We start from the raw sequence: 26,402 nt of genomic DNA on the forward strand, positions 1-26,402 counted from the left end.
TGCGTTGGCAGGTGGACTCTCAACCACTGCGCCACCAGGGAAGCCCTCAATTTTCTTTCTTTTTATGGCTGAGTAATATTCCATTGTATATATGTGCTGCATCTTCTTTATCCATTCATCTGTTGATGGACACTTAGGTTACTTCCATGTCCTGGCTATTGTAAATAGTGCTGCAGTGAACATTGTGGTACATGACTCTTTTTGAATTATGGTTTTCTCAGGGTATATGCCCAGTAGTAGGATTGCTGGGTCGTATGGTAGTTCTGTTTTTAGTTTTTTAAGGAACCTCCATACTGTTCTCCATAGTGGCTGTATCAATTTACATTCCCACCAACAGTGCAAAAGGGTTCCCTTTTCTCCACACCCTCTCCAGCATTTATTGTTTGTAGATTTTTTGACGATGGCCATTCTAACTGGTGTGGGGTGATACCTCATTGTAGTTTCGATTTGCATTTCTCTAATGATTAGTGGTGTAGAGCATCCTTTCATGTGTTTGTTGGCAATCTGTATATCTTCTTTGGAGAAATGTCTATTTAGGTCTTCTGCCCATTTTTGGATTGGGTTGTTCGTTTTTTTGATATTGAGCTGCATGAGCTGCTTGTATATTTTGGAGATTAATCCTTTGTCAGTGGCTTCGTTTGCAAATATTTTCTCCCATTTTGAGGGTTGTCTTGTTGTCTTGTTTTGGTTTCCTTTGCTGTGCAAAAACTTTTTAAGTTTCATTAGGTCCCGTTTGTTTATTTTTGTTTTTATTTCCATTTCTCTAGGAGGTGGGTCAAAAGTGATCTTGCTGTGATTTATGTCATAGAATGTTCTGCCTATGTTTTCCTCTAAGAGTTTTATAGTGACTGGCCTTACATTTAGGTGTTTAATCCATTTTGAGTTTATTTTTGTGTATGGTGTTAGGGAGTGTTCTAATTTCATACTTTTACATGTAGCTGTCCAGTGAAAGATAAGGTGACCATATGTGTGTGGGTTTAGCTCTGCGCTTTCTGTCCTGTTCCGTTGATCTATATTTCTGTTTTTGTGCCAGTAGTATACTATCTTGATTACTGTACCTTTGTAGTATAGCCTGAAGTCAGGGAGCTTGATTCCTCCAGCTCTGTTTTTCTTTCTCAAGATTGCTTTGGCTTTTCGGGGTCTTTTGTGTTTCCATACAAATTGTGAAATTTTTTGTTCTAGTTCTGTGAAAAATGCCATTGGTAGTTTGATAGGGATTGCATTGAATCTATAGATTGCTTTGGGTACTATAGTCATTTTCACAATGTTGATTCTTCCAATCCAAGAACATGGTATATCTCTCCATCTGTTTGTATCATCTTTAATTTCTTTCATCAGTGTCTTATAGTTTTCTGCATACAGGTATTTTGTCTCGTTAGGTAGGTTTATTCCTAGGTATTTTATTCTTTTTGTTGCAGTGGTAAATGGGAGTGATTCCTTAATTTCTCTTTCAGATTTTTCATCATTGGTGTATAGAAATGCAAGAGATTTCTGTGCATTAATTTTGTACCCTGCTACTTTACCAAATTCATTGATTAGCTCTAGTAGTTTTCTGGTAGCATCTTTAGGATTCTCTATATAGTATCATGTCATCTGCAAACAGTGACAGTTTTACTTCTTTTCCAATTTAGATTCCTTTTATTTCGTTTTCTTCTCTGATTGCCATGGCTATAACTTCCAAAATTATGTTGAATAATAGTGGTTAGAGTGGGCAACTGTGTCTTGTTCCTGATCTTAGTAGAAATGGTTTCAGTTTTTCACCATTGAGAGTGATGTTGGCTGTGGGTTTGTTATATATGGCCTTTATTATATTGAGGTAAGTTCCCCCTATGCCTACTTTCTGGAGAGTTTTTATCCTAATTGGGTGTTGAATTATGTTGAAAGCTTTTTCTGCACCTGTTGAGATGATCATATGGTTTTTATCCTTCAATTTGTTTATATGGTTTATCACATTGATTGATTTGCATATATTGAAGAATCCTTGCATTCCTCGGATAAACCCCACTTGATCGTGGTGTATGATCCTTTTAATGTGCTGTTGGATTCTGTTTGCTAGTATTTTGTTGAGGATTTTTTCAACTATGTTCATCAGTGATATTGGCCTGTATTTCTCTTTTTTTGTGACATTTTAGTCTGGTTTTGGTATCAGGGTCATGGTGGCCTCGTAGAATGAGTTTGGGAGTGTTCTTCCCTCTCCTATTTTTGGAAGAGTTTGAGAAGGATAGGTGTTGGCGTGTCTCTAAATATTTGATAGAATTCACCTGTGAAGCCATCTGGTCCTGGGCTTTTGTTTGTTGGAAGATTTTTAATCACAGTTTCAATTTCAGTGCTTGTGATTGGTCTGTTCATATTTTCTATTTTTTCCTGGTTCAGTCTCGGAAGGTTGTGTTTTTCTAAGAATATGTCCATTTCTTCCAGGTTGTCCATTTTATTAGCATATAGCTGCTTGTAGTAATCTCTCATGATCCTTTGTATTTCTGCAGTGTCAGTTGTTATTTCTCCTTTTTCATTTCTAATTCTGTTGATTTGAGTCTTCTCCCTTTTTTTCTTGATGAGTCTTGCTAATGGTTTATCAATTTTGTTTATCTTCTCAAAGAAACAGCTTTTAGTTTTATTGATATTTGCTATTGTTTCCTTCATTTCTTTTTCATTTATTTCTGATCTGATCTTTATGCTTTCTTTCCTTCTGCTAACTTTGGGTTTTTTTCTGTTCTTCTTTCTCTAATTGCTTAGGTGTAAGGTTAAGTTGTTTATTTGAGATTGTTCTTGTTTCTTGAGGTAGGCTTGTATTGCTATAAACTTCCCTCTTAGAACTGCTTTTGCTACATCCCATAGGTTTTGGGTTGTCGTGTTTTCATTGTCATTTGTTTCTAGGTTTTTAAAAATTTCCTCTTCAATTTCTTCAGTGATCTCTTGGTTATTTAGTAGTGTATTGTTTAGGCTCCATGTGTTTGCAGTTTTTACAGTTTATTTTTCCTGTAATTGATATCTAGTTTCATAGCGTTGTGGTCGGAAAAGATGCTTGATACGATTTCAATTTCCTTAAATTTACCAAGGCTTGATTTGTGACCCAAGATATGGTCTATCCTGGAGAATGTTCCATGAGCACTTGAGAAGAATGTGTATTCTGTTATTTTTGGATGGAGTGTCCTATAAATATCAATTAAGTCCATCTTGTTTAATGTGTCGTTTAAAGCTTGTGTTTCCTTATTTATTTTCATTTTGGATGATCTGTCCATTGGTGAAAGTGGGGTGTTGAAGTCCCCTACTATGATTGTGTTACTGTCGATTTCCCCTTTTATGGCTGTTAGCATTTGCCTTATGTTTTGAGGTGCTCCTATGTTGGATGCATAAATATTTACAATAGTTATATCATCATTTTGGATTCATCCCTTGATCATTATGTAGTGTCCTTCTTTGTCTCTTCTAATAGTCTTTATTTTAAAGTCTATTTTGTCTGATATGAGAATTGCTACTCCAGCTTTCTTTTGATTTCCATTTGCATGGAATATATGTTTTTCTATCCCCTCACTTTCAGTCTGTATGTGTCCCTAGGTCTGAAGTGGGTCTCTTGTAGATAGCATATATATGGGTCTTGTTTTTGTACCCATTCAGCCAGTCTGTGTCTTTTGGTTGTAGTATTTAAGCCATTTTACATTCAAGGTAATTATCAATATGTATGTTCCTGATACCATTCTCTTAATTGTTTTGGGTTTTTTATTTTAGGGCTTTTCCTTCTCTTGTGTTTCCTGCCTAGAGAAGTTCCTTTAGCATTTGTTGTAAAGCTGGTTTGGTGGTGCTGAATTCTCTTAGCTTTTGCTTGTCTGTAAGGTTTTTAATTTCTCTGTTAAATCTGAATGAGATCCTTGCTTGGTAGAGTAATCTTGGTTGTAGGTTTTTCCCTTTCATCACTTTAAATATGTCCTGCCACTCCCTTCTGGCTACCAGAGTTTTGCCAAAAGATCAGCTGTTAACCTTATGGGGATTCCTTTGTATGTGAATTGTTGATTTTCCCCTGCTACTTTTAATATTTTTTCCTTGTATTTAATTTTTGATAGTTTGATTAATATGTGTCTTGACATGTTTCTCCTTGGGTTTTCCTGTATGGGACTCTGTGCTTCCTGGACTTGATTGACTCTTTCCTTTCCCATATTAGGGAAGTTTTTGACTATTATCTCTTCAAATATTTTCTCAGTCCCTTTCTTTTTCTCTTCTTCTTCTGGGGCCCCTATAATTCGAATGTTGGTGTGTTTAATGTTGTCCCAGAGGTCTCTGAGATTGTCCTCAATTCTTTTCATTCTTTTTTCTTTATTCTGCTGTGCGGTAGTTATTTCCACTAATTTATCCTCCAGGCCACTTATCTATTCTTCTGCCTCAATTACTCTGCTGTTATTTCCTTCTAGAGAATTTTTAATTTCACTTATTGTGTTGTTCATCATTGTTTGTTTGTTTGTTCTAGGTTCTTTTTAAATGTTCTTGTATTTTCTCCATTCTATTTCCAAGATTTTGGATCATCTTTACTATCATTATTCTGAATTCTTTTTCAGGTAGACTGCCTGTTTCCTCTTCATTTGTTAGGTCTGGTGGGTTTTTACCTTGCTCCTTCATCTGCTGTGTATTTCTCTGTCTTCTCATTTTGTTTAACTTACTGTGTTTGGGTCTCCTTTTTGCAGGCTGCAGGTTTGTAGTTCCTGTGGTTTTTGGTGTCTGCCCCCAGTGGGTAAGGTTGGTTCAGTGGGTTGTGTAGGCTTACTGGTGGAGGGGAGTGTTGCCTGTGTTCTGGAGGATGAGGCTGGATCTTTTCTTTCTGGTGGGCAGGACTGTATCTGGTGGTGTGTTTTGGGGTGTCTGTGAACTTCTGATTTTAGGCAGCCTCTCTGCTAATGAGTGGGGTTGTGTTCCTGTCTTGCTAGTTGTTTTGCATAGGATGTCCAGAACTGGAGTTTGCTTGTAGTTAAGTGGAGCTGGGTCTTAGCGTTGAGACAGAGATTTCTGGGAGAGCTCTCACCGATTGATGGTGCATAGGGCTGGGAGGTGAAAGTGGTCCAGTGTCCTGAGCACGGCGCTCCCATCTCAGAGGCTCAGGCCTGATACCTGGTCAGAGCACCCTGTCAGCCACATGGCCTGGTATGTGCGGAGTCTCTTGTCTTTTGGGAAGTGTGAGGTGTTCTGCCAGCGTCTGGTAGGTGTTCTGTAGGAGTTGTTCCACATTGTAAATTTATTTTTGATGTATTTGTGGGTAGGAAGGTGATCTCCAGGGTTTATTCCTCCACCATCTGGAAGGTCCTGATCTGTAAATGGTTTTTAATTTAACATCTAATCATTTGAATTGGGCTTTCTAAAAATTTTATTTTGGGTATGTTTTGGTATATTTTAAGATTAATTCCTGGATCATCATCTCTTTTCCCCCCTCCTCAGAAAGTATTGTCTTGCTATCTTGAAACTTTTTAGGTTTTATTTATCAAGAAGAGAAAGTTTTTATTATTTAATTTGTTGCCGTGAGGGGAAATGATTCCTTTCAATTCAGCTGTAGATATGTTTTTTTTGTTTTTTGTTTTTGCGGTACGCAGGCCTATCACTGTTGTGGCCTCTCCCGTTGCGGAGCACAGACTCCGGACGCGCAGGCTCAGCGGCCATGGCTCACGGGCCTAGCCGCTCCGCGGCACGTGGGATCCTCCCGGACCGGGGCACAAACCTGCGTCCCCTGCATCGGCAGGCGGACTCTCAACCATTGCGCCATCAGGGAAGACCAAGATATGTATTTTTAGAAAGCTTAATTCATGAAGAATAATTGTAGGTAGAAAACGGGAAAGGTGGCTTATCATTTGGCTCCTAGCTACCTCTCTGACCTTTTTTTTCCTACTTGTTTTCCTGGCTCCCCTCTATTTCAGTCTTACTGGCTTTGTTGATTTTTGGATATGCCAAACATATTTCTGTCTCAGGGCTGTTGTACTTATTTATCCTCTGCCTAGAACATTTGTTTTCCAGACATTGAAAAGTTTTACTCTTTCATAAGAGTGAAACCTTTCATGAGTTTTCTTTCTATTTAAAAATCACATCTCCAGGGAGGCCAAGGTTTCTATGTCAGAAAGCAAAAGTTTTATATCGGGAGTCAGGTCATCTTTACCCCCTCAAACACTGAAAGGGCAACTTAAGTATTTAGGTCCTTTAGACCAGGGCTAGAAAATAGGCTGATCTAAAGAAGGGTAGTTGTATTGTTATAGTGCAGCCGCATCCAGTAGAACTTTGTGCTATGATGGAGATGTCTGTATCTCTGCTATCTAGTGTAGAAGCCACTAGCAACATGTGGCTCTTGAGCACTTGGAATGTGGCTAGTGTGACTGAGGCACTGAATTTTAATTAAAATTCAAATAGCCATATGTGATTGGTGATTACCATGTTAAATGACACAAGTGTCAAAGAATGGTACAGTGCAAAGAAGAGAGAGAGAGAGACAGGAAAAGTTTCTAAAAACAGGACTGAATGATCTTTAAATTTGAGAAACAAAGGAGTTGGATTAGATGATTTGGAAAGGCCCATTAGAGATCTATAATTGTATGTCCCAGTGAAGAAATTTGTAGGTCAAAGGGATTGACAGCTGGGCATACTAGGAAAGGCCTGTTTTAAATCCATGCAAAACTGACAAATAATAAGACTCATATTTGTGATTTAGCTTAATTGTATATAATAATTCTCTTGCACAGTAGAAAAAAATTTAAGGTATGACCCTCAATCATCTGTGAATGTTAGACTATCAAAGACATGGGAGGGGAAAAAGGAGTGTGATAAGACGCAACATGTGGAGGGAGGCTAGGCCATTCACCTGTTTTGAACTAAGGTATTTTCTATAACATTATGGTAACTTGAAATGGTGACAGCAAAAAATATAAGATCTGTTAGTAGCAAGATACCACAGATTGTAATAAATACTATGAAGGAAAAAAACCAGAGTGGTGTAGTAGAGAGTAAATGAGGCTCTACGTAAGGTGAGGGAAAGCCTCCTGGAGAGGGTGATTGACCTGGCGGTTGAAGGATTCAGCCAGCAGAAGCTAGGGGAAGAGCTTTCTAGGGCCGAAGGAATGCCAAGTGAGAAACCCTAAAGTGAGAAAAACTTGTGTGTTCCAGGTGCAGAATGGTTGTGAAGGCAGGGTGGCGGGGTGGGGGTGGGGGCAGCAGGGTAGTAGGTGTTTTGAGATTGGAGGGATAGATAGGGCATTGATGATGTAGGGCTATTTAGGCCACAGAAGGAAGTTTGAATTTTATTCTAAAGGGTTTTAAGCGGGGGTAAAACTTGATTTGACATGTTTTGAAACGATCACACATGGGTTGCTATGGTAAGCATAAGTGATACTTATTTCATAAACTAGTATTTTCACCTTTAGGAAGTGTTATTACTTAACATTTGTTAAATTTTAGTAGCTTTGCAACAATATAACAGTATATAGTCAGTTAACTTATTTGACTTAAATTGCAAAAGTGGAAATGAAAGTTGCAGGGTTTTTTTTCCTTGAAAAGTCTTGTGAATTCTGCAAAATTTTTCATTTTCAAATTCTGAGATCTATCTTTTCAGTTTAAATTCACATTAAAAATGTGTTTCTTAATGCTTGAACTAAAAACTGATTTTAGTAATGTTATGAAAGATCATTCAAAGGTTTTTATCTTTTTCCTACCGTAGTATAAGTAAGGGTTTAATATTTTAGGTTTCTTTTCTTAGGTAAACTTTGTCCCTGTTTTAATTTTAGTCTGTGCATGGTGGTACCCTGGTTTTACCACGTGTTAGCTGAGTATCTTTGGGAAAATTATTTTCTGTAAGACTTTGTCTTTATCTGTGAAATTGGTGTAATAGTAATATCTATCTCTTAGGGCTGTTCTGAGAATTGAGTTAATAACCTAGCAAAAATTAGGTGCTTTGATTATTGTTAAGTATTAGGAATTCACAGTGTTGTTGAATGCCTGAGGTACAGTTGATTCTCATTATTTGTGAATTCTGTATTTGTGAATTCACATACTAGCTAAAATTTATTTGAAATCTCAAAATCGGTACTTGTGGTGCTTTTGTGGTTATTCATCAACACAAATAGAATGAGGAGAAAGTTGAGTTGCTTGATATGTTCATCCCCAGATGAGTTCAAACAGAGCAACGCTCTGCCTTCTTATTTCAGCTCTAATGGTGTAAATAACTTTTTTGTGTGTGGTGTGTCGAGTGTCATGTTTTTTGCATTTTTGTGCTTTATGTTGGTCGTTTTGCTCTTTAAATTGGCCCCCAGCATAGTGCTAAAGTTTTGTCTAGTGTTCCTAAGTGTTGGAAGCCTGTGATGTACCTTACAGAGAAAATTCTTATGTAAGATAAGGTTCATTCAGGCATGAGTTGATCATGCTGCTGGTCATGAGTTTAATGTTAATGAATCAATAATATATACTAACTAAGATATTTTTAAACAGAAGCACACATAAAACAAGGTCATATATTTATCACTTGATGAAAGTGTTATGACCAGAGGCTCATAGGAACCTAGCCCTGTGTTTTTTTCCCTAGGAGCAGCGATTTCAGTATTTAATAATTCAGTCTTCATGGCAAACTTTATTGGACATAAGTACTACAGATAATGAGAATGGACTGTTTGTTTTTAGTGTCAAGTTTAGAAGTAATTAAAATACCCAGATAGTTAAGAAATATGTTGTATTTCTAATTACATTGAAAACTACTGTGACCTTACTCTGAATAATTCAGATATATACCTGGCTTAAATTAGGAGTCCCTAGTCTCTTCCCATTCTTACTGAGTTGATCAATATTCTTCAAGATTAGAGAATGGTAATTTTTGACACTAATAGAAAATATCTGCTCTGTTTTTTTTTTAATTTTTTTATAGCTGGGTGTTTCCCTTAGCAGTTTGGGAGCTATACCAGCAGCAGCACTAGACCCCAATATTGCAACACTTGGAGAGATACCACAGCCACCACTTATGGGAAATGTGGATCCTTCCAAAATTGATGAAATTAGGAGAACAGTCTATGTTGGCAATTTGAATTCCCAGGTAACTAATATAAGAAGAAATTGAGTGGTGGGACCTCTTATTCCTTTCCCTTTATTAAAAATCGTATCAATTGATAAAGTAGTATTTACCTGAATTTTTTTAAAGAAGAATATACTTTATTAAAGTGTTACTTTGTTTCTTCAGACAACAACAGCTGATCAGCTACTTGAATTTTTTAAACAAGTTGGAGAAGTGAAGTTTGTGCGGATGGCAGGTGATGAGACTCAGCCAACTCGGTTTGCTTTTGTGGAATTTGCAGACCAAAATTCTGTACCAAGGGCCCTTGCTTTTAATGGAGTTATGTTTGGAGACAGGCCACTGAAGTAAGAAACACTAAACAAAGAAATTTTAATGATTTTGAAAAAATTTTGTGGTTTTGATGTAATGCAGTTTTTTTTTTCTTTTTAATAGTAATTGGCAATTTGTGGAAAGGAAGACTTTGTGTTAAGTATAAATGAAACACATGAGATATTTACCATTTTAGCCTTTAAATTAAAGTTACATTTGAAGACATCTTATTTTCTATTTCATAAGGTCTAATTTAAAGTTAACATTTTTATACCGTACATATTGATTGTAGGTCTTTTTCCATAAGCTTTAACAAGTTAGGTTGGTTTTGCATTATTACACTAGACTAATGGGCAGTTTAACATATGGGTAGAACTTACAGTAATATAGTAATAAGAATTTTGGTAAATCCAAAATTTCAGGAAGAAAGTACCCAGAAATGTTTTAAATTATACATTTTAAGGTTTGCTCACGTCCTTGTTTGCAAAATGAAAAGTTGATGTAGCCTTTCAGGTACTCAAGACCAGAAATTCTATTTCATGCACATTATCGAGGCACCAATTTTATCTGAATTCTGTAGATAATTGCCTTAATTATACAGTTTGATCAGGAGTCTGCTATTAAGGGATAAGAAACTGTTCTTAGTGAATGCTGTGTTTTCACCATGGTAAAGGGAGACACACCAAATTCATTTATGTGCATCAGAGAAACCACTGTTACCCATAAAGGAAGAGTTTTATCAGATTCCTCCCATATTTGAAACTGTATGACGAGGCCATGGTCCAGGGTGGATTAAAATGGTGCACATGATATATAGGTTCCCTTTCATCCTCCCAGAGTGCAGAGGTTATCAACAAAATTTTATAATCTTAGAAGTGATTCATTTTAATATTGGTGTCACCATTTTAATTTATTATAACTCTAAGCTGTGAGGAGAAGCGGTTGTCCTGGCCTATTTAGGTTGTTAAAGAAGTTAGCTAGGGTTCAGTTTTTCTTTTTTTCCCTTGCTTTTTGCCTTTGTTAGCAAGAGATGATGGCAGATGGGAATGAGATAAATCATGGTTTTGAGGTTGGTTTTGGTTATTCTGTATTTAGCTATATTATTCTAAATGTGCTTTTGAGATGTCCTCAGATTTGTAAATATCTGTATCATATAAACAATTAGTTGTTTCATGTTTTGTAAAATATGGTGTGTATTTGTGATATGCTAATATTTTTAATTTAGAATAAATCACTCCAACAATGCAATAGTAAAACCCCCTGAGATGACACCTCAGGCTGCAGCTAAGGAGTTAGAAGAAGTAATGAAGCGAGTGCGAGAGGCTCAGTCCTTTATCTCAGCAGCTATCGAACCAGGTAAGGCCATAGCGTTGTTACATAGGTCATAGTTGAAGATCATAGAATCTTAGAACTGGAAGGAATTTTAGAAATTATCTGTTCAGTCCCTTCATTTTACAAACAAGAAGACTGAAACTCAAGAAAGAGTAAGTGACTTAACTAGTGTTAAAGGTTGAAGAACTATTTAGCACAAATATCTTTTTCCATGATACTGAATTGAGGTACATTAGCTTGAGTTAATCACTTCTTTATATTTTAATAGCAAAATCAGTATGCAGAACTGATTTGCTTAAAGCAAAGTGTAAATATTATTGTGAGGCTAAAGACAAGAATAAATATATTTTAAATGTTATGATTAAGCAGATTCACTTTTCCTTCAAAGTTTTAATTTTAAAAATAGAAAAGAGAGCCCATGAGTTAGGAAAACTACAGTCTGTTTTAGCATGGTAAAGGAACACCCTTTCAAACTTTTGTGTTGCTAACTAAAATTAGAAATCCAACCTAAAAATGTCTAGATGGTTTTTTACATTTGAGCAAATTTTCTAAATTAGAATTTAAGCTTCAATTCTAGGAAAATAAATGGAAAAAGGATTTAAAATCACTGTCATAGGAATTACAGACATGTTATAATCGTACATTATGGCAGCAACAAAATACTACGAACAGCTGTTTATAATCATCTGGTTTATATGTACTGCTGCAGGGTGGCTGCACTCAACGAGTTTATGCAATGACTTTCTTGGATGTTTCTGAAGGATAATTGCACAGGAGGAGGATGTACAGAGAGTAGGCCCCTTGCACTATATGTGGTACATTCCACTTGTGCCTGATTATTAACTGGGATCTTTAATTGTTCTGAGCTTACACTGCAAAGTGGTTTTTTCCTCCCAGAGTCTGGAAAGAACAATGAAAGAAAAGGCGGTCGATCTCGTTCCCACACTCGTTCAAAATCCAGGTCTAGCTCAAAATCCCGTTCTAGAAGGAAAAGATCACAGTCAAAACACAGGTGAGAATTTCTACTGTCATATTTAAATTTTTTCGGTTTTGTATTTACAGTGGTTAAGATTTTCTGAGTTTTTGTCCAAGTATCAGAGTGTAGAAATTTCACTGGTGTTCACCAGGGAGTATGGTTACCATTAGATATTGCTTTAATTGTAATGCTAAAGAATGAAGTTTTAGGTAATTAATATATAATTTCAACTAATTTTTAGTTTTAGAAGTTGGTTTTCTATCTTAAGATGTTCTATTCCTGATTTTTCTAAGAGTAAACTAGTCTCTATACAGAACTGGCAGAAATTTTTCATTCTTCATAAAGGGAACATCTGATGCTGAAAATATTGCTGAAGTTGTTGCAGCTTTTTTGTTTTCTTCTTCCCCCACTTTCCTCAAGGTCTGGAGAGCACCACCCCAGATCTTGATTTCAGGTAGTTACCCTTCTCCAATACTGTGCGTCAAGTGGGGTACTTTAAGTCTTTGTACTCTTGGTGATAAGAGCCTCTTCCACCCACTTTGGGACCTGAAACATTGGAGTAACTTGCAGCTTTAATTGCAACTGTTGTGCTTAAGCTCTATTTCTGTTTTGTTTATCTTATTTTTGAGCGTGGCTTTGTCATTTTGAAGTTCTTTTAAAATCTTTTGTATTTGGTGCAAAGGGGATCTCAAGATATAAACTTGCAACACCATCTTGATTGGAAGTAACCTAAGAGTCATGTCTAAAATAAGTTTTATTGTCTTCTTTAAGATGTGGAGGGGGCTGTTACTGCAATGTGAACATGTATGCAGTGGATCCTAATTGCATGTTACATGTGCATACATACGCGTACTCTCTAAAGAGAAGAGGCAGAGAAAAGTGTGTGTGCGTGTGAGTGTGCATGTTTGTTGGGAGTATTAGAGAAGGAGGAGGATTTGAGGGGAGGGAAAAAAGGAACCAGTATGCCCTATGTTGAACCTCACCAGCAAGCTCAGTTTTGTCTTGATTTTCTGTGCTAATCAAGGAGATTGAGGTAATGAGATAGGAAAATACGATCTTCTTTTTTTTAATTTATTTTTTATTGAAGTATACTTGAATTACAATGTTGTACAGCAGAGTGACTCAGTTATACATATATATATGTTCTTTTTCATATTCTTTTCCATTATGGTTTATCACAGGATACTGAATGTAGTTCCCTGTGCTATACAGTAGGACCTTGTTGTTTATCCATTCTATGCATACCAGTTTGCATCTGCTAATCCCAAACTCTCACGTCTCCCCTCTCCCATCCCCCTCCCCCTTGGCAACCAGCAGTCTATTCTCTATGTCCCTGATTTTGTTTCTGTTTCATAGATAGGTTCATTTGTATCATATTTTAGATTCCACATGCGATATCATATGGTATTCGTCATCTCTTTCTGACTGACTTCACTTAGTATGATAATCCCTAGTTGCAGATATTCTTAATTAGACTCTAGCAAACTATACTTCAGCTCTCTACTTGTGTATACGTCTCTACTATTACTTGCAGAATTCCTTTTGGAATATGGTTTTAATCTCTATCTCTATCCAAGGCCTTACAGTAAGGCAAATTCATGTCCAAGAGAAGGAAGTTGTTTCATGTACAAGGAATAAGACAGTGTAGCAAAGCCAGAATTGGAGAAGGAAAGTGGTGTAGAATCAGTGGTACTAGATTATGGATATTTCTATAGGTCAACAGAGTGGTGAAGGTAAAGGAGATCAAGAAAATACAGAATTGAGCTGAAGAGTAATAACTTTTCTGAGGAAGAAAAAGAGCAATGACTTAAATCTTACTTTGTGTTATAAGAGCCATGCTCCAAATCTAATACCTTAGTGGTTTTCTAAGGCAGAAAAAAAGCAAAATTTGATTATTAACATTTTTTCCTTGATAATTTCTGTGACGCTTTCTCTGTTGGGACAAATAATTTAACTAAGGTTTTTACTCTTATCGTTTTCAGTATATTGGGATATTTTCCCTTTCCAAGGGTTAGTGGAGGAAGGGTTATTCTGTCTAAAATGAAATTTGTTAATTATTCTTATTCATGGGAGTGATTTCATGGAGGTCTGTCTAATTATGTAGCATTAGAAATTAATTGTTCTTAGCTGGCACGCACACCCAAACACGCCCATACACACAGGCACACCTCGTTTTATTTTACTCTGCTTTATTGTGCTTCACAGATACTGTGGTTTTTTAACAAATTGAAAGTTTGTGGCAGCCCTGCATTGTCAGATGACAATTAGCATTTTTTAGCAATAAAGTATTTTTAATTAAGGTATGTACATTTTTTTAAGACATAATGCTGTTGCACACTTAATACACTAGAGTATAGAGTAAATATAAATTGTATATGCATTGGGAAGCCAAAAAATTCCTGACTCGCTTTATCGTGATACTCCCTTTTTTGCGGTGGTCTGGAACCAAACCCACAATAACTCTGAGGTATGCCTGTATGTCTTTTTTGTCAGCATATACTGTTTTTATACATGGTGTATATAAACACAAGAAGCCTTTACTAAAGTCATAAAGAAATAAAAAAAGAGGATGAGTTTTGTTGAAAAGAAAAGAAATTCCTCACCGAAAAACATTTGACTTATGGAACTCCCTCCCCCTCTCCACCGGTAGGGGATGGCAAGCATTTCTCGGTTTCCCCTCTTCTAGTGGGATTGGATACCCTCAGCTCTGGCTCTGACCCACTAGACCTAGCAGGAGTGTGGGTTGCAGGAGCCCTTGTTCTTGAAGCCCCACCTTCTTAGTGTTCTGATACTTCTAGAACTTTCCCCTGACTCTTTCCCTGTTCCTCCTTCTTTCTGTAGGAGGGAGGAAATAGTTATTTGTTACTATGACCTTGGCTAGAACTGGGAAGATGTGTTTCCACTCTGTCCAAATTTTTATATGTGTTTTTTTCATAGGGACAGTGTTAGAAAAGGTGGGTAGTAGTACTCTATTATATTTTAAAGTTAAGTAACCTTTACAGACCAGCATAGGAACTATAAGACATTTTATAATATTTTAATGGGAAACAACTGACTTACAAATGAACTTTGATGCAACATAATGGTAAGTTGCTCTTTATTTACAATTTAACTTATAAATGCAATTTTGTACATCATGTTAAAATGACAGCTGCTAATGATAGCTCAAATCTTTATCTTTGGTTGGATTAGATTTGCTCTTGACTTGAAGCTTTTAGCTTTCCGAATAGAAAACTTGTAGGCAACTAGTGGGTGAGACAGACATGAAATATTTAATGTCAAAATTGAAATACAATAATTACTCTTGAGCAGTGACTTTCAAACTCTGAGGACCCACAGGATAAGGTGGGAAGCCAAGTGGTCAGTGCTTTTTTATTATTAACTTTTATTTGTTATGGCTATGGTTAATTTTCTTAAAGGAGTTTATTTAATTAAGATTGGAAAGTGCTATTTGAAGCAAACAAAATTATTATTTATTGTTTTTAGCAAGGTTAACTAGAATAGAAATCTTAAGACTTATTAAGTACATAGAAGCAAAGGCCCTTTAAAACATTATTACCCTCATGTGGATGTCTGTAAATGGACTAAAAATGTTATAAGTTTTTAAGTTTTCCTCTGATAGCTACTACTTGACCCTTGTGTCTCTTAGGTTATTAGTGATAAAGGTTTCAACAAACTACGAATTATCTTTGTATATTAAAAATGAGGTATGAAGATAAGTGTATAATAGATGAGTGGTTCAGTTGAAAATTAGCTGTTGGAAAACAAATTTTGACTAACTGAAAAATGTGTTTTAAGAACAAGAGCATTACTTAATTGAGGATTGTCTGGAGACTTCTGGTTTCATGGCATAGCACAAGCATTTAACTATATGTATTTCTTTTATAGATATTTGTTTTAACTTAATTCATGAAGATATAACTATCAAGATGAGTTTTAATTATATAAGGCATACTTGTAGATGTTCATTTGACCCCTTGGAATAAATAGAGATATAATTTAAAGTTTTCATTTATGTTAATTGTTAATAATGATGATGGTGCAGATATTGAGATAGGATTTTTAATCATTTACTCTGCACTCAAAACTGTTAGGCAGTTTTCCATATATCATCTGTTTTAATTCTCATGACAGTTCTAGGAGGTATAGGTATGATTCTTACTCCACTTTTTAGATGAAGAAACTCAGGCTCAGAGAGGTTGAGTGATTAGCCAGAGTTCTCACAGCTATTGTGTGGCAGAACTGAGTGTCAGGGCCAAATTGTTTAACTGCGAAGCCGGTGAGTCTCATCACTTTGTTGTTTAAGTTGTATGCCTTCAATTTGGTTACATTTAAATAAATAGTTCCTAGGATACCTCATTATGAAAAATGTCACATTATATAAGCTATTATTTCAGTTGGGAAAGGAGCCTAGAGAATTTCAGAATTTAAAAAAACAGTTATTTTTCCTCCAAGAATGCCAGTAATAAAGGTTTCTTTTAATAGCTTTGTTTAGGTAATAAAATCAAGGCTTTGCAAATTCAACATTTGATTATATTTAGCTTTAACTCACGAGTAAGATGTTTGGTTTCCTGTCACACTAGCACCATCATTAGTACTGTGCTTCCCTATGCATTCTTCTTAGTTTGTGTTACGACAAATAGCACACAGTCAGTTATAGAAACCATTGAACCATATAACCACTACTCCCTGTCAAAGATAAGTTATAGCCACAAGCAGTAATATTACATTCAAGTCAAGAGTTAAAGACAATTTTTGGTATGAAAATTTGGACCATGGGAGAAGTTGTCTGTTCTAATTGAGCCATGTAATATTTAGCAAAAGAAAACCACACCTGAAACTGTTAACTTAGGTCTGACATAGGAAATAGCTTAAATTCTTTTTCTGTTTCTGTCTTTGTGTTCTGGACAATGAAATGTCTGGTGAAGTTTTCAATAAATAAATTTATGTCAGATAATCTTAATTTTGAAGCATTATGTAATAGAGAATTTAAAAATATTGATAAATACTGTCAGGATTGGTTTTAAAATTCTCTTATGTGAAAGATCTTAAATATTTATAAATTGAAATTCTAAGAATAAGTTTTGATATTCTAACAATTTGTTTTTCTTTAGGAGCAGATCCCATAATAGATCACGTTCAAGACAAAAAGATAGACGTAGATCTAAGAGCCCTCATAAAAAACGCTCTAAATCAAGGGAGAGGCGGAAGTCAAGGAGTCGTTCGCGTTCACGGTGAGCTTTTTGGAAATTAAGGGTAGTTTTCTCATGACCTCATATGTTAAAAATCTGTTGTTTAAATTTTTAATGAAAGAAATTAAACTTTTTTCTGATTGTTTCAGTAATGAGTTAATATCGATTGTCATTGATTTGAATCTGATGGTTAGTATGACTCAAGTGATTTCCAGACTAAATTCAGCCTGATAATTGTTTCATTTAGCAGCTTCATGTACACATAAATTATTTAGAAATTTATATGTAATGTCTTACAGCTATTATACATTGTTTTGTGTTGATAATTGTTGAGGAAAGGGAATGAGGTCCTTGTTGGGGAGTAGAATTATTTTAGTTGTGAATTTATTTATTTACTTTTGTTTTTAAAGGGACAAAAGAAAAGACAACCGAGAAAAAATCAAGGAAAAGGAAAGAGTGAAAGAAAAAGATAGAGAAAAGGAAAGGGAAAAAGAGAGAGACAGGGAAAAGGAACGTGAAAAAGAAAAGGAACGGGGTAAAAACAAAGATAAAGACCGGGATAAAGAACGGGAAAAGGACCGAGATAAAGACAAGGAGAAGGACAGAGAGAGAGAGCGGGAAAAAGAGCATGAAAAGGAACGAGACAAAGAGAAGGAGAAGGAACAGGACAAAGAAAAGGAACGAGAAAAGGACAGATCCAAAGAGATAGATGAGAAAAGAAAGAAGGATAAAAAGTCCAGAACACCACCCAGAAGTTACAATGCATCAAGAAGATCTCGTAGTTCCAGCAGGTTTGATAATGCTTAAAGTTTTTACCAAAGGGCTTACTGATGACAAATGAAAACATAAATTTTAACTGGGGGGAAAAGATAATTGTGCACAAGTGGAATCAGTACAATAGTATCAGAACATTTCCCTCTGATAGCAGAGTAAACATTTCTCTAGCAGAGGGATTGCTACAGTATTGAATCTATGAGGAGGAAGAGAGAATATTGGCTAGAATTACTTGAAAAGTTAACTGTCCTTTGTAATCCACTATTTTAACCTGGCAGTGGTGTCAGTGGCTGCTGTTGCTGCTGCTTATTATTTTCTTGGAGGGTGGGATCGCAGGGGCAAGTTTTTTGTTTTTGTTATGTAGAGAAATTGACTTCTTAGGCGTCTATATTTCTTTGGAATGATGTGGTAAATTTTAATATATAAAATTATTTCTAAAGTTACAGTATTAGTCCTTTCCGTCATCTAAGTTCATTTTTATTGCTCTACTTTGTTGAATACATGACGTTTAAATTTTGGTTTTCATTTATTAATTTGTTGTTAAGGATTTGCTTTTTTCTTAGGACTGTTTATTAATAGGTACACTGCCACCAGGTGGCAGCAGGTTGCCATAGTAACATCAGCAAAATGAGGACCTTCCTTAATTCAAGATTATCTCAATCTACATCCATTGCTCCAGATGATATTGTGACTATAAATAAATGGAAGTTCCTAAGTTGTGTTAAACTATATCTTAAAAATACTTTAAAAATATATTTTTGCAAGTTTTAAAGATATTTTAAAATGTTTTTTCATAGAACATAATTTCTGAGACAATGGACTATATATTTCCTAAATTTTTTAACTTTGTGTTTTAACAGCTTATTCTTAATACTAGTCTTTGGCTAGTTAATAGAAGATAATTGCAAGCATTTATTGAGTGCTTTACCATATGCCAGGTTTTATGTCTCAGCAGAGTTTTTCATGACTGATCTTATTTAATCTTCACAGTAAGCCTGTGAGAAGACTGTTATCATGGTTTTAAAACATGAGGAAACCAAACCAGAGGAAATTTTCCATCTGCTCTGCACTTTAGTTAGAAGTATAGTAGTATAGTAGCTCTTCTCTCTTTAGAGATTGTTTAATTGAGGACTTTAACCATTACTTGGTACTGGCTTTTAAAAAGCGCGTCAGAAGGGGCTTCCCTGGTGGCGCAGTGGTTGAGAGTCCACCTGCCAATGCAGGGGACGCTGGTTTGTGCCCCGGTCCGGGAAGATCCCACATGCCGCAGAGCGGCTGGGCCCGTGAGCCATGGCCGCTGAGCCTGTGCGTCCGGAGCCTGTGCTCCGCAACGGGAGAGGCCACAACAGTGAGAGGCCCGCATACCGCAAAAAAAAAAAAAAAAAAAAAGTGCGTCAGAAGTATATAGTTGAAAGCAACAGTATATGTTAAAATGTGACTTCAAATCAGTAGGTCATTGCCATATTTCAGCACATTGAACCAAAACCTGAAGAAATTAACTCTTTGCTGTGGGTATCAGTTGAGCCTTGCAGACTGCATCTTTATTGCAGTTATTTTATTGGTTGTGTTTCACACATTCCTTTGTGTTTGTGTGATCGTTTAGATATTGCCCTTCACAACACCAAATAATATTTCGATTCCTTTTTAAAAAATCAATTAATTTTTATATTTTGCTGCTTTGGGTCTCCATTGCTACACGTGGGCTTTCTCTAGTTGTGGATAGTGGGGGCTACTCTTTGTTGCGGTGCGTGGACTTCTCATTGCGGTGGCTTCTCTTGTTGCAGAGTATGGGCTGTAGGTGAGCGGGCTTCAGTAGTTTTGGCACCACGGGCCTCAGTAGTTGTGGCATGTGGGCTCTAGAGTGCAGGCTCGGTAGTTGTGGCACGTAGGCGTAGTTGCCCTGCGGCATCTCTCCGGACCAGGGATCGAACCCGTGTCCCCTGCATTGGCAGGCGGATTCTTAACCGCTGCGCCACCAGGGAAGTCCCCTCGATTCCTTTTAAATTCAGTTGAATTTACTTTTTCTGATGACTTTGAAATGTTTATAATTTTTTCATGGGTCATTTTAAGTCACTTGATATTTAAGAAAGTGTAGATGTTCACATTCAGTTCTTAGGTCTTAGATAACCTCTGGGGCCTGGAGAATAAATGTTGACTAATGTTAATTCCTAAAGGTTCAGCAGTTTGGAATGTTTTATGCTTTCAGAAGAGCTTGCTGAAGAGTTACCATTTCTTATCTTTTAGCATTTTTCTTCCTTTAAGGTGCTCTGATTTGTTTAGTGAATGGGAAACCTCTTAACTGCCCAGAATAATAGTCTACTTAATGTTTTTATTTCCAACATTGTCTTCTGAGCTACATTTTTAAGGAAAAATTTTGATATTTAAAAACTTTTAATGCTTGGAATTACAATTAATAAGGATGAGACCATCAAAGGGAAGGAGAACATATTTACTGAGCACCTGCTGTGCACCAGACACTAGGCTTGGTATTTCACAGGTATTATCCTGATCCTCAAAACTACAAGGCTCGAGTTATTATCTCCATTTTTCAATTGGAAAAACTGAGACTCAGATAAAGTAATATGACCCCAGTCGTGCAGTTGGTAAGATGTGGAACTGAAATTTAAATGTAAGCCTAATCAACTCCAATTCTGCATGCTAGAGCGGACAGCTTCTTTCTCGACTAACTGACATTCTAGCTTCCTGTCTGTCCAGCCTTAGCTCTCATTATCACTAACTGGTAATTATTAGATGTCCTTCTGTACATAGTGCTTCCTGAACATACAGGTAAAGAGTTACACTGTTGAAGATGGAGCCATTTTGTGTAAACTTAAAGTCTGGAATACACTGATATTCTCATGCTATGAAAAAAGTACTTCTGGTTCTTGTGTGGGGTAGGGAGGTGCTGTTACAGAATGGCATTGATTAAATGGAATAACGTCATCTAATTTCCATATTAGGAAGTATAATTTTGGGGTGACTTGGAAATAAAATTGGGTAAAGGAGGAGAGAACCTTAGGTAGAGTTGGAATTGATTTATTTGTGTTCTCAAAGTTCTTGAGCTCTTTTGGTAGTAACATCTACTGCATATACCACATATGAGCATTGTCTAGTTTTTTATTTTACAGATGAAAAGTGTACACAAAATGTTTCATTAGCCTAGAATCAGCTTACTGAGGTGATAAGGAGAACTTGAATTCTAGAGGATTTGGTTGTTTCAGCTATGTGGCCACTAATTATCAGAGCTTCTTGTGAGATAGGTCATTGGCTACATTAATCATTTAATAAATGTACCCTTATACCTCGTCACCTGAATAATAGACATCTTGAAATTCATTGTTTCTAAGTTGACCACCCTTACAAATGAAGTAGTTTATCAGAGTATGCACCATTTGGTAATGTGTTAAGCAAAATAGTTTTTAATAATAATAAAACTGTTAATCTATTTAATAATTATTTTTGACTTTATCATATTTAAATCCCAGGTTTTAAGTAATTTCCTTACATCTAAGCAACTTGTGTGCTCAATTTTAAATGAATAGAACAACAATAATGAAATGGTAGGTTAAGGGGGTAAAAGCAATTTCTCTGTCAAATGAATTAATGTTTAGAGACATTCTACATACTTGGGTTTAAAAAGTTCACATTTTGGGGCTTCCCTGGTGGTGCAGTGGTTAAGAGTCCGCCTGCCGATGCAGGGGACACGGGTTCGTGCCCCGGTCGGGGAAGATCCCACATGCCGCGGGGCGGCTGGGCCCGTGAGCCATGGCCGCTGAGCCTGTGCGTCCGCAGACTGTGCTCCGCAACGAGAGAGGCCACAACAGTGAGAGGCCCGCGTACCGCAAAGAAAAAAAAAAAAAAGTTCACATTTTGCAAGCCCATTTACCTTTCACTTCTTGAAAAGGGCCTGTTACCTTGTTAAAAAATAATCCACAGTGGGGCAGCAAGGAGCTAGATGCATGACAAAGGATCTGATAAGCAACACATGCTTTAAGTGCTGAGGAAGAACATGTTTGACTTGAGAGAGAATGTGAAAGAAACATCCATTACTATTTTTTCTACTCAAGAAATCAGGTGAAAAGGAGGTCGTCTACCCTTTCTGATATGAAATCTTAGAAGATGTTTTCATTGGTCTGTAAAATTTACAGTTCATAATTTGACCTGTACTAGAGTTAGATAACAGACCATTTTCATGAAAGACATTAGTTTAAACTGGCCTGTAAAGAATACTATTCACTTGAGAGCGTTAAGGACCCTTTTGATTTTGTGTATTTGTATTATCTTTTATTTAAATTACTGTTTTTTAAAATGACATATTTTTGACTTCCAGGGAAAGGCGTAGGAGGAGGAGCAGGAGTTCTTCCAGATCACCAAGGACATCAAAAACCATAAAACGGAAATCTTCTAGGTCTCCATCCCCTAGGAGGTAGGTTGAAAGCATGTGCTAAAACTGAGGAGGAAGCAGGGGGAAAATTTTCTCTTTTCAGTCTATTTTTTTTTAACTTTATATTTTGAATGAGTAATATGTAATGTCTTTATGTGGTTTAGAAATCCAGAGAGTATTAAAAGTTATATAATGATAGGTCTTAACTTCCACCCAGGTGTCCATCTACCCTGTTCCCACAAGTAATGACTTTATTCGTTTTTTTTGGTATATCCTTCCAGTTTTGTATATAGGTATAGATGAAAATATAATTTTTATTTTCATCTTCTACAAAAGGTAAAACAAAATATACATAGTTGTACAATTTACTTTTGTCACTTAACTACCAGGAGAACTTTCTGTATTTATCAGAAAGTACTGCTTCATTCCTTTTTACAACTTCATGAACTTCCATTATCTAGCAGTACCTGGTTTATGTAACCAGCCTGCAGTAGAATGGGTTTTCTTAATTTTCTTTTTATAAATTATATAAGTCTGTAATGAACAGCTTTGTACGTACATAATTTTGTAATGTGCAAGTATGCAGAGAAAATTTTCATAAATGGTATTTATTGTTGGGTCAGAGGGTGAGTGTGTTTGTAGTTTTGAGAGATTTCCTTCCCTTTTGTCCTTCATAAAGATTGGCAGCAGCTTGTACTTTAACCAGCTATGTATGAGAATGCCTGTTTCCCTATAGCTACTGCAGATTGCTACCAAAGTTGTGTATTTTTGTCCATCTGATAGATGAGAAGTGGTACCAGTATATAGTAATTTCCGTTGCATTTTTCTTAAGAAAATTTTCTCTTCATATATTTGAAGGCCATTTGTGTTTCCTTTTCTGTGAGTTGTATACGTTGCCGATTTTTCATGGAGTCTGTTTTTGTGGGGGGTTTTTTTGGTTTATTTTTTCCTATTTCCAGGAGTTCTTTTTGTATTAGGGAGATTATTCTTTAGTGATTTGGTTTCAAGTATCATTCCTACTTTGTCATTTCTTCTTAGAAATTGTTTATGAGACTTGATTTTATAGAGATTTTTGATTTTTATATAGTTTAAATCCTCAAGTTTTTTCTTTTGTGACTTCTACATTATGAGTCTTAAAGGTAAAAAAATCTTTCCTATTCCAAGGTTATAATAAAATTCCCCCATTGCTGCTTCTTGTACTTTTATGCTTTTAATTTTTGCATTTACGTCTTTGATCCATTAGGAGTTTATCCTTGTTTGCCATATGGTACATTGATTCAATTTCATTTTATCTTTCTAAATGCTTCTTTGTTCTTCCAATATCATTATTAAAAACTCAATTTTCCTAACACTAATTTGATGTATTTCCTTTGTCATATACTAAATTTTTCTGTCTGTGTTGTAGTCTATTTCTGGGGCTTCTCTGCTGTTGGACTGGTTTGACTGATAATTTGTGTACCAGTAGTGCCCCATGCTTTAAATGATTCAGATTGTATAGCATTTTTAAACATTTAGTAAGGCCTGTTCTTCCCCATACTCCTCATTGCTCTTTTTATGAGCTTTCTTGACCATTCTTGTGTGTTTATTTTTCTGTTTGAACTTGAGTTAGTTGTCTAGGCTCTAGAAATAAAACCTACTGATAATTTGTATTATAGTTGCATTACATTTATTAATTAGGGAAATTGATGAATAGATTATTAAAAAATAAAGCTTTACAAAGGTGAGTCTTTCTATCCAGGAACATGGATGGCCTACTTATTCAGGCCATCCTTAGTGTTTTTTCATGAATGTTTCAATGTTTATTTCATACAGATTTTATGCATTTTCAGTTTATTTTTAGGTATGTTTTACTTCTTTGTTCTTGTAAATGAGGTCTTTTCTTTCATTATGTCATGTAATTGGAGATTGGGTTTGTACATAGGAAGGATATTGATTTCTGTATGTATATATTTTCATCCCACTATCTTACTGATGGGTCCTAAGTTTTCAGTTGGTTTTCTGTGGTTTTCTAGATATAGAAGAGAAACTTTTAAAAAGCTTTCCCCGGGTAGAAGGAGCATGTTTCCCAGCAGGGCTCTTTTGTTTATTTGTTTGTGGGTTATTATTTTTAGGTGAGAATAAAGGAAGGCATAGGATATTTAGGAGGTAGGCCAATTTTTTTTTTTTAATACTTCGCTCATGAAAGTCAAAACTTTTCTCAGTTGTGAACTCAAAATAGACAAAAAGGTGTATTTATATTTGCAAAGTGTCACTTCCTTCCCCATTCCTTTTACTTTAATCTGCATCCACCCTCTGTAAGTGATCAATTGTTTATCTTTCCTTGTGTTTCGTTTTGCAAAATTAAGCAGATACATGTATTTGAATTTCTCCTTTTCTTCACAAAAGACAGCATTCACTATCACTATATACACTGTGTGTGTGTGTGTGTGTGTGTGTGTGTGTGTGTGTGTGTGTGTGTGGTCAGTGACTATACATACCCAGCCCCACTTCCATCCTGAGTTATTTTTTATTTATTTTTATAATTTAATTTAATTTTTTTAAATAGATCTTTATTGGAGTATAATTGCTTCACAATACTGTGTTAGTTTCTGTTGCACAACAGAGCGAATCAGCCATATGCATACACGTGTCCCCATATCCCCTCCCTCTTGAGCTCCCTCCCATCCTCTCTATCCCACCCCTCTAGGTTATTGCAAAGCACCGAGCCAATCTCCCTTTGCTATGCTGCTGCTTCCCAGCAGCCAACTATTTTACATTCAGTAGTGTATATATGTTGATGCTACTCTCACTTCGCTCCAGCTGTGCCTTCCCACCCCATGTCCTCAAGTCCATTTTCTATGTCTACCTCTTTATTCCTGCCCATCAGTACCATTTTTTTTTTAGATTCCATATATATGTGTTAGCATACGGTATTTTTTTTTTCTTTCTGACTTAACTTCACTCTGTATGACAGACTCTAGGTCTATTCACCTCACTACAAATAACTCAATTTCATTTCTTTTTATGGTTGAGTAATATTCCATTGTATATATGTGCTACATCTTCTTTATCCATTCACCTATCCATGGACATTTAGGTTGGTTCCATGTCCTGGCTATTGTAAATAGTGCTGCAGTGAACACTGTGGTACATGTGTCTTTTTGAATTATGGTTTTCTCAGGGTATCTGCCCAGTAGTGGGATTGCTGGGTCATATGGTAGTTCTATTTTTAGTTTTTTAAGGAACCTCCATACTGTTTTCCATAGTGGTTGTATCAATTTACATTCCCACCAACAGTGCAGGAGGGTTCGCTTTTCACCACACTCTTTCCAGCATTTATTGTTTGTAGATTTTTTGATAACGGCCATTCTGACAGCATGAGGTGATACCTTGTTGTAGTTTTGATTTGCATTTCTTTAGTAATTAGTGATGTTGAGCAGCTTTTCATGTGCCTCTTGGCCATCTGTATGTCTTCCTTGGTGAAATGTCTATTTAGGTCTTCCGCCCATTTTTTAATAGGGTTGTTTATTTTTATGCTATTGAACTCCATGAGCTGTTTGTATATTTTGGAGATTAATCCTTTGTCTGTTGTTTTGTTTGCAAATATTTTCTCCCATTCTGAGGGTTGTCTTGTTTATGGTTTCCTCTGCTGTGCAAAAGCTTTTAAGTTTAATTTAATCCCATTTGTTTATTTCCGTTACTCTAGGAGGTGGGTCAAAAAAGATCTTGCTGTGGTTTATGTCAAAGAGTGTTTTTCCTGTGTTTTCCTCTAAGAGTTTTAGTGTCTGGTCTTACATTTAAGTCTTTGATCCATTTGGAGTTTATTTTTGTGTATGGTGTTAGGGAGTGTTCTAATTTCATTCTTTTACATGTAGCTGTCCAGTTTTCCCAGCACCACTTACTGAAGAGGCTGTCTTTTCTCCACTGTATATGTTCTTGCCTCCTCTGTCATAAATTACGTGCCCATATGTGCGTGGGTTTATCTATGGGCATTATATCCTGTACCATTGATCTGTATTTCTGTTTTTGTGCCAGTACCATACTATCTTGATTACTGTGGCTTTGTGGTATAGTTTCAAGTCATGGAGCCTGATTTCTACAACTCCGTTTTTCTTTCTCAACATTGTTTTAGCTGTTTGGGGTCTTTTGTGTTTCCATACGAATTGTGAAATTTTTTGTTCTAGTTCTGTGAAAAATGCCATTGGTAGTTTGATAGGGATTGCATTGAATCTGTAGATTGCTTTGGGTAGTATAGTCATTTTCACAGTATTAATTCTTCCAATCCGGGAACATGGTGTATTTCTCCATGTGATTGTCATCTTTGATTTCTCTCACCAATGTTTTACAGTTTTATGAGTACAAGTCTTTTGCCTCCTTAGGCAGGTTTATTCCTAGGTATTTTTTGTTGTTGTTGCAATGGTAAATGGGAGTGTTTCTTTA

At 36.0% G+C, this 26,402-nt stretch overlaps 1 protein-coding gene across 8 annotated transcripts in view; it reads left to right on the forward strand.

The window, feature by feature from the left end:
- The window catches only part of SREK1 (splicing regulatory glutamic acid and lysine rich protein 1), a 53,350-nt gene that overhangs the window by 15,312 nt on the left and 11,636 nt on the right, over nucleotides 1–26,402 (forward strand). For 4 of the 8 annotated variants that reach the window (XM_060143035.1, XM_060143034.1, XM_060143038.1 and 1 more), the window contains 7 exons: nucleotides 8,873–9,037; nucleotides 9,182–9,360; nucleotides 10,551–10,681; nucleotides 11,555–11,669; nucleotides 16,748–16,867; nucleotides 17,236–17,616; nucleotides 21,930–22,025. In XM_060143035.1, coding sequence (XP_059999018.1) covers nucleotides 8,873–9,037; nucleotides 9,182–9,360; nucleotides 10,551–10,681; nucleotides 11,555–11,669; nucleotides 16,748–16,867; nucleotides 17,236–17,616; nucleotides 21,930–22,025 — 1,187 coding nt within the window. Of the gene's footprint in view, nucleotides 1–8,872; nucleotides 9,038–9,181; nucleotides 9,361–10,550; nucleotides 10,682–11,554; nucleotides 11,670–16,747; nucleotides 16,868–17,235; nucleotides 17,617–21,084; nucleotides 21,160–21,929; nucleotides 22,026–26,402 lie in introns of those variants that run through there. The other 4 variants (XM_060143036.1, XM_060143039.1, XR_009539489.1 and 1 more) reach the window with 3 other exon arrangements.

This window comes from Lagenorhynchus albirostris, chromosome 3 (assembly GCF_949774975.1).
Source record: "Lagenorhynchus albirostris chromosome 3, mLagAlb1.1, whole genome shotgun sequence".
NCBI classification, from domain to species: Eukaryota; Metazoa; Chordata; class Mammalia; order Artiodactyla; family Delphinidae; genus Lagenorhynchus; species Lagenorhynchus albirostris.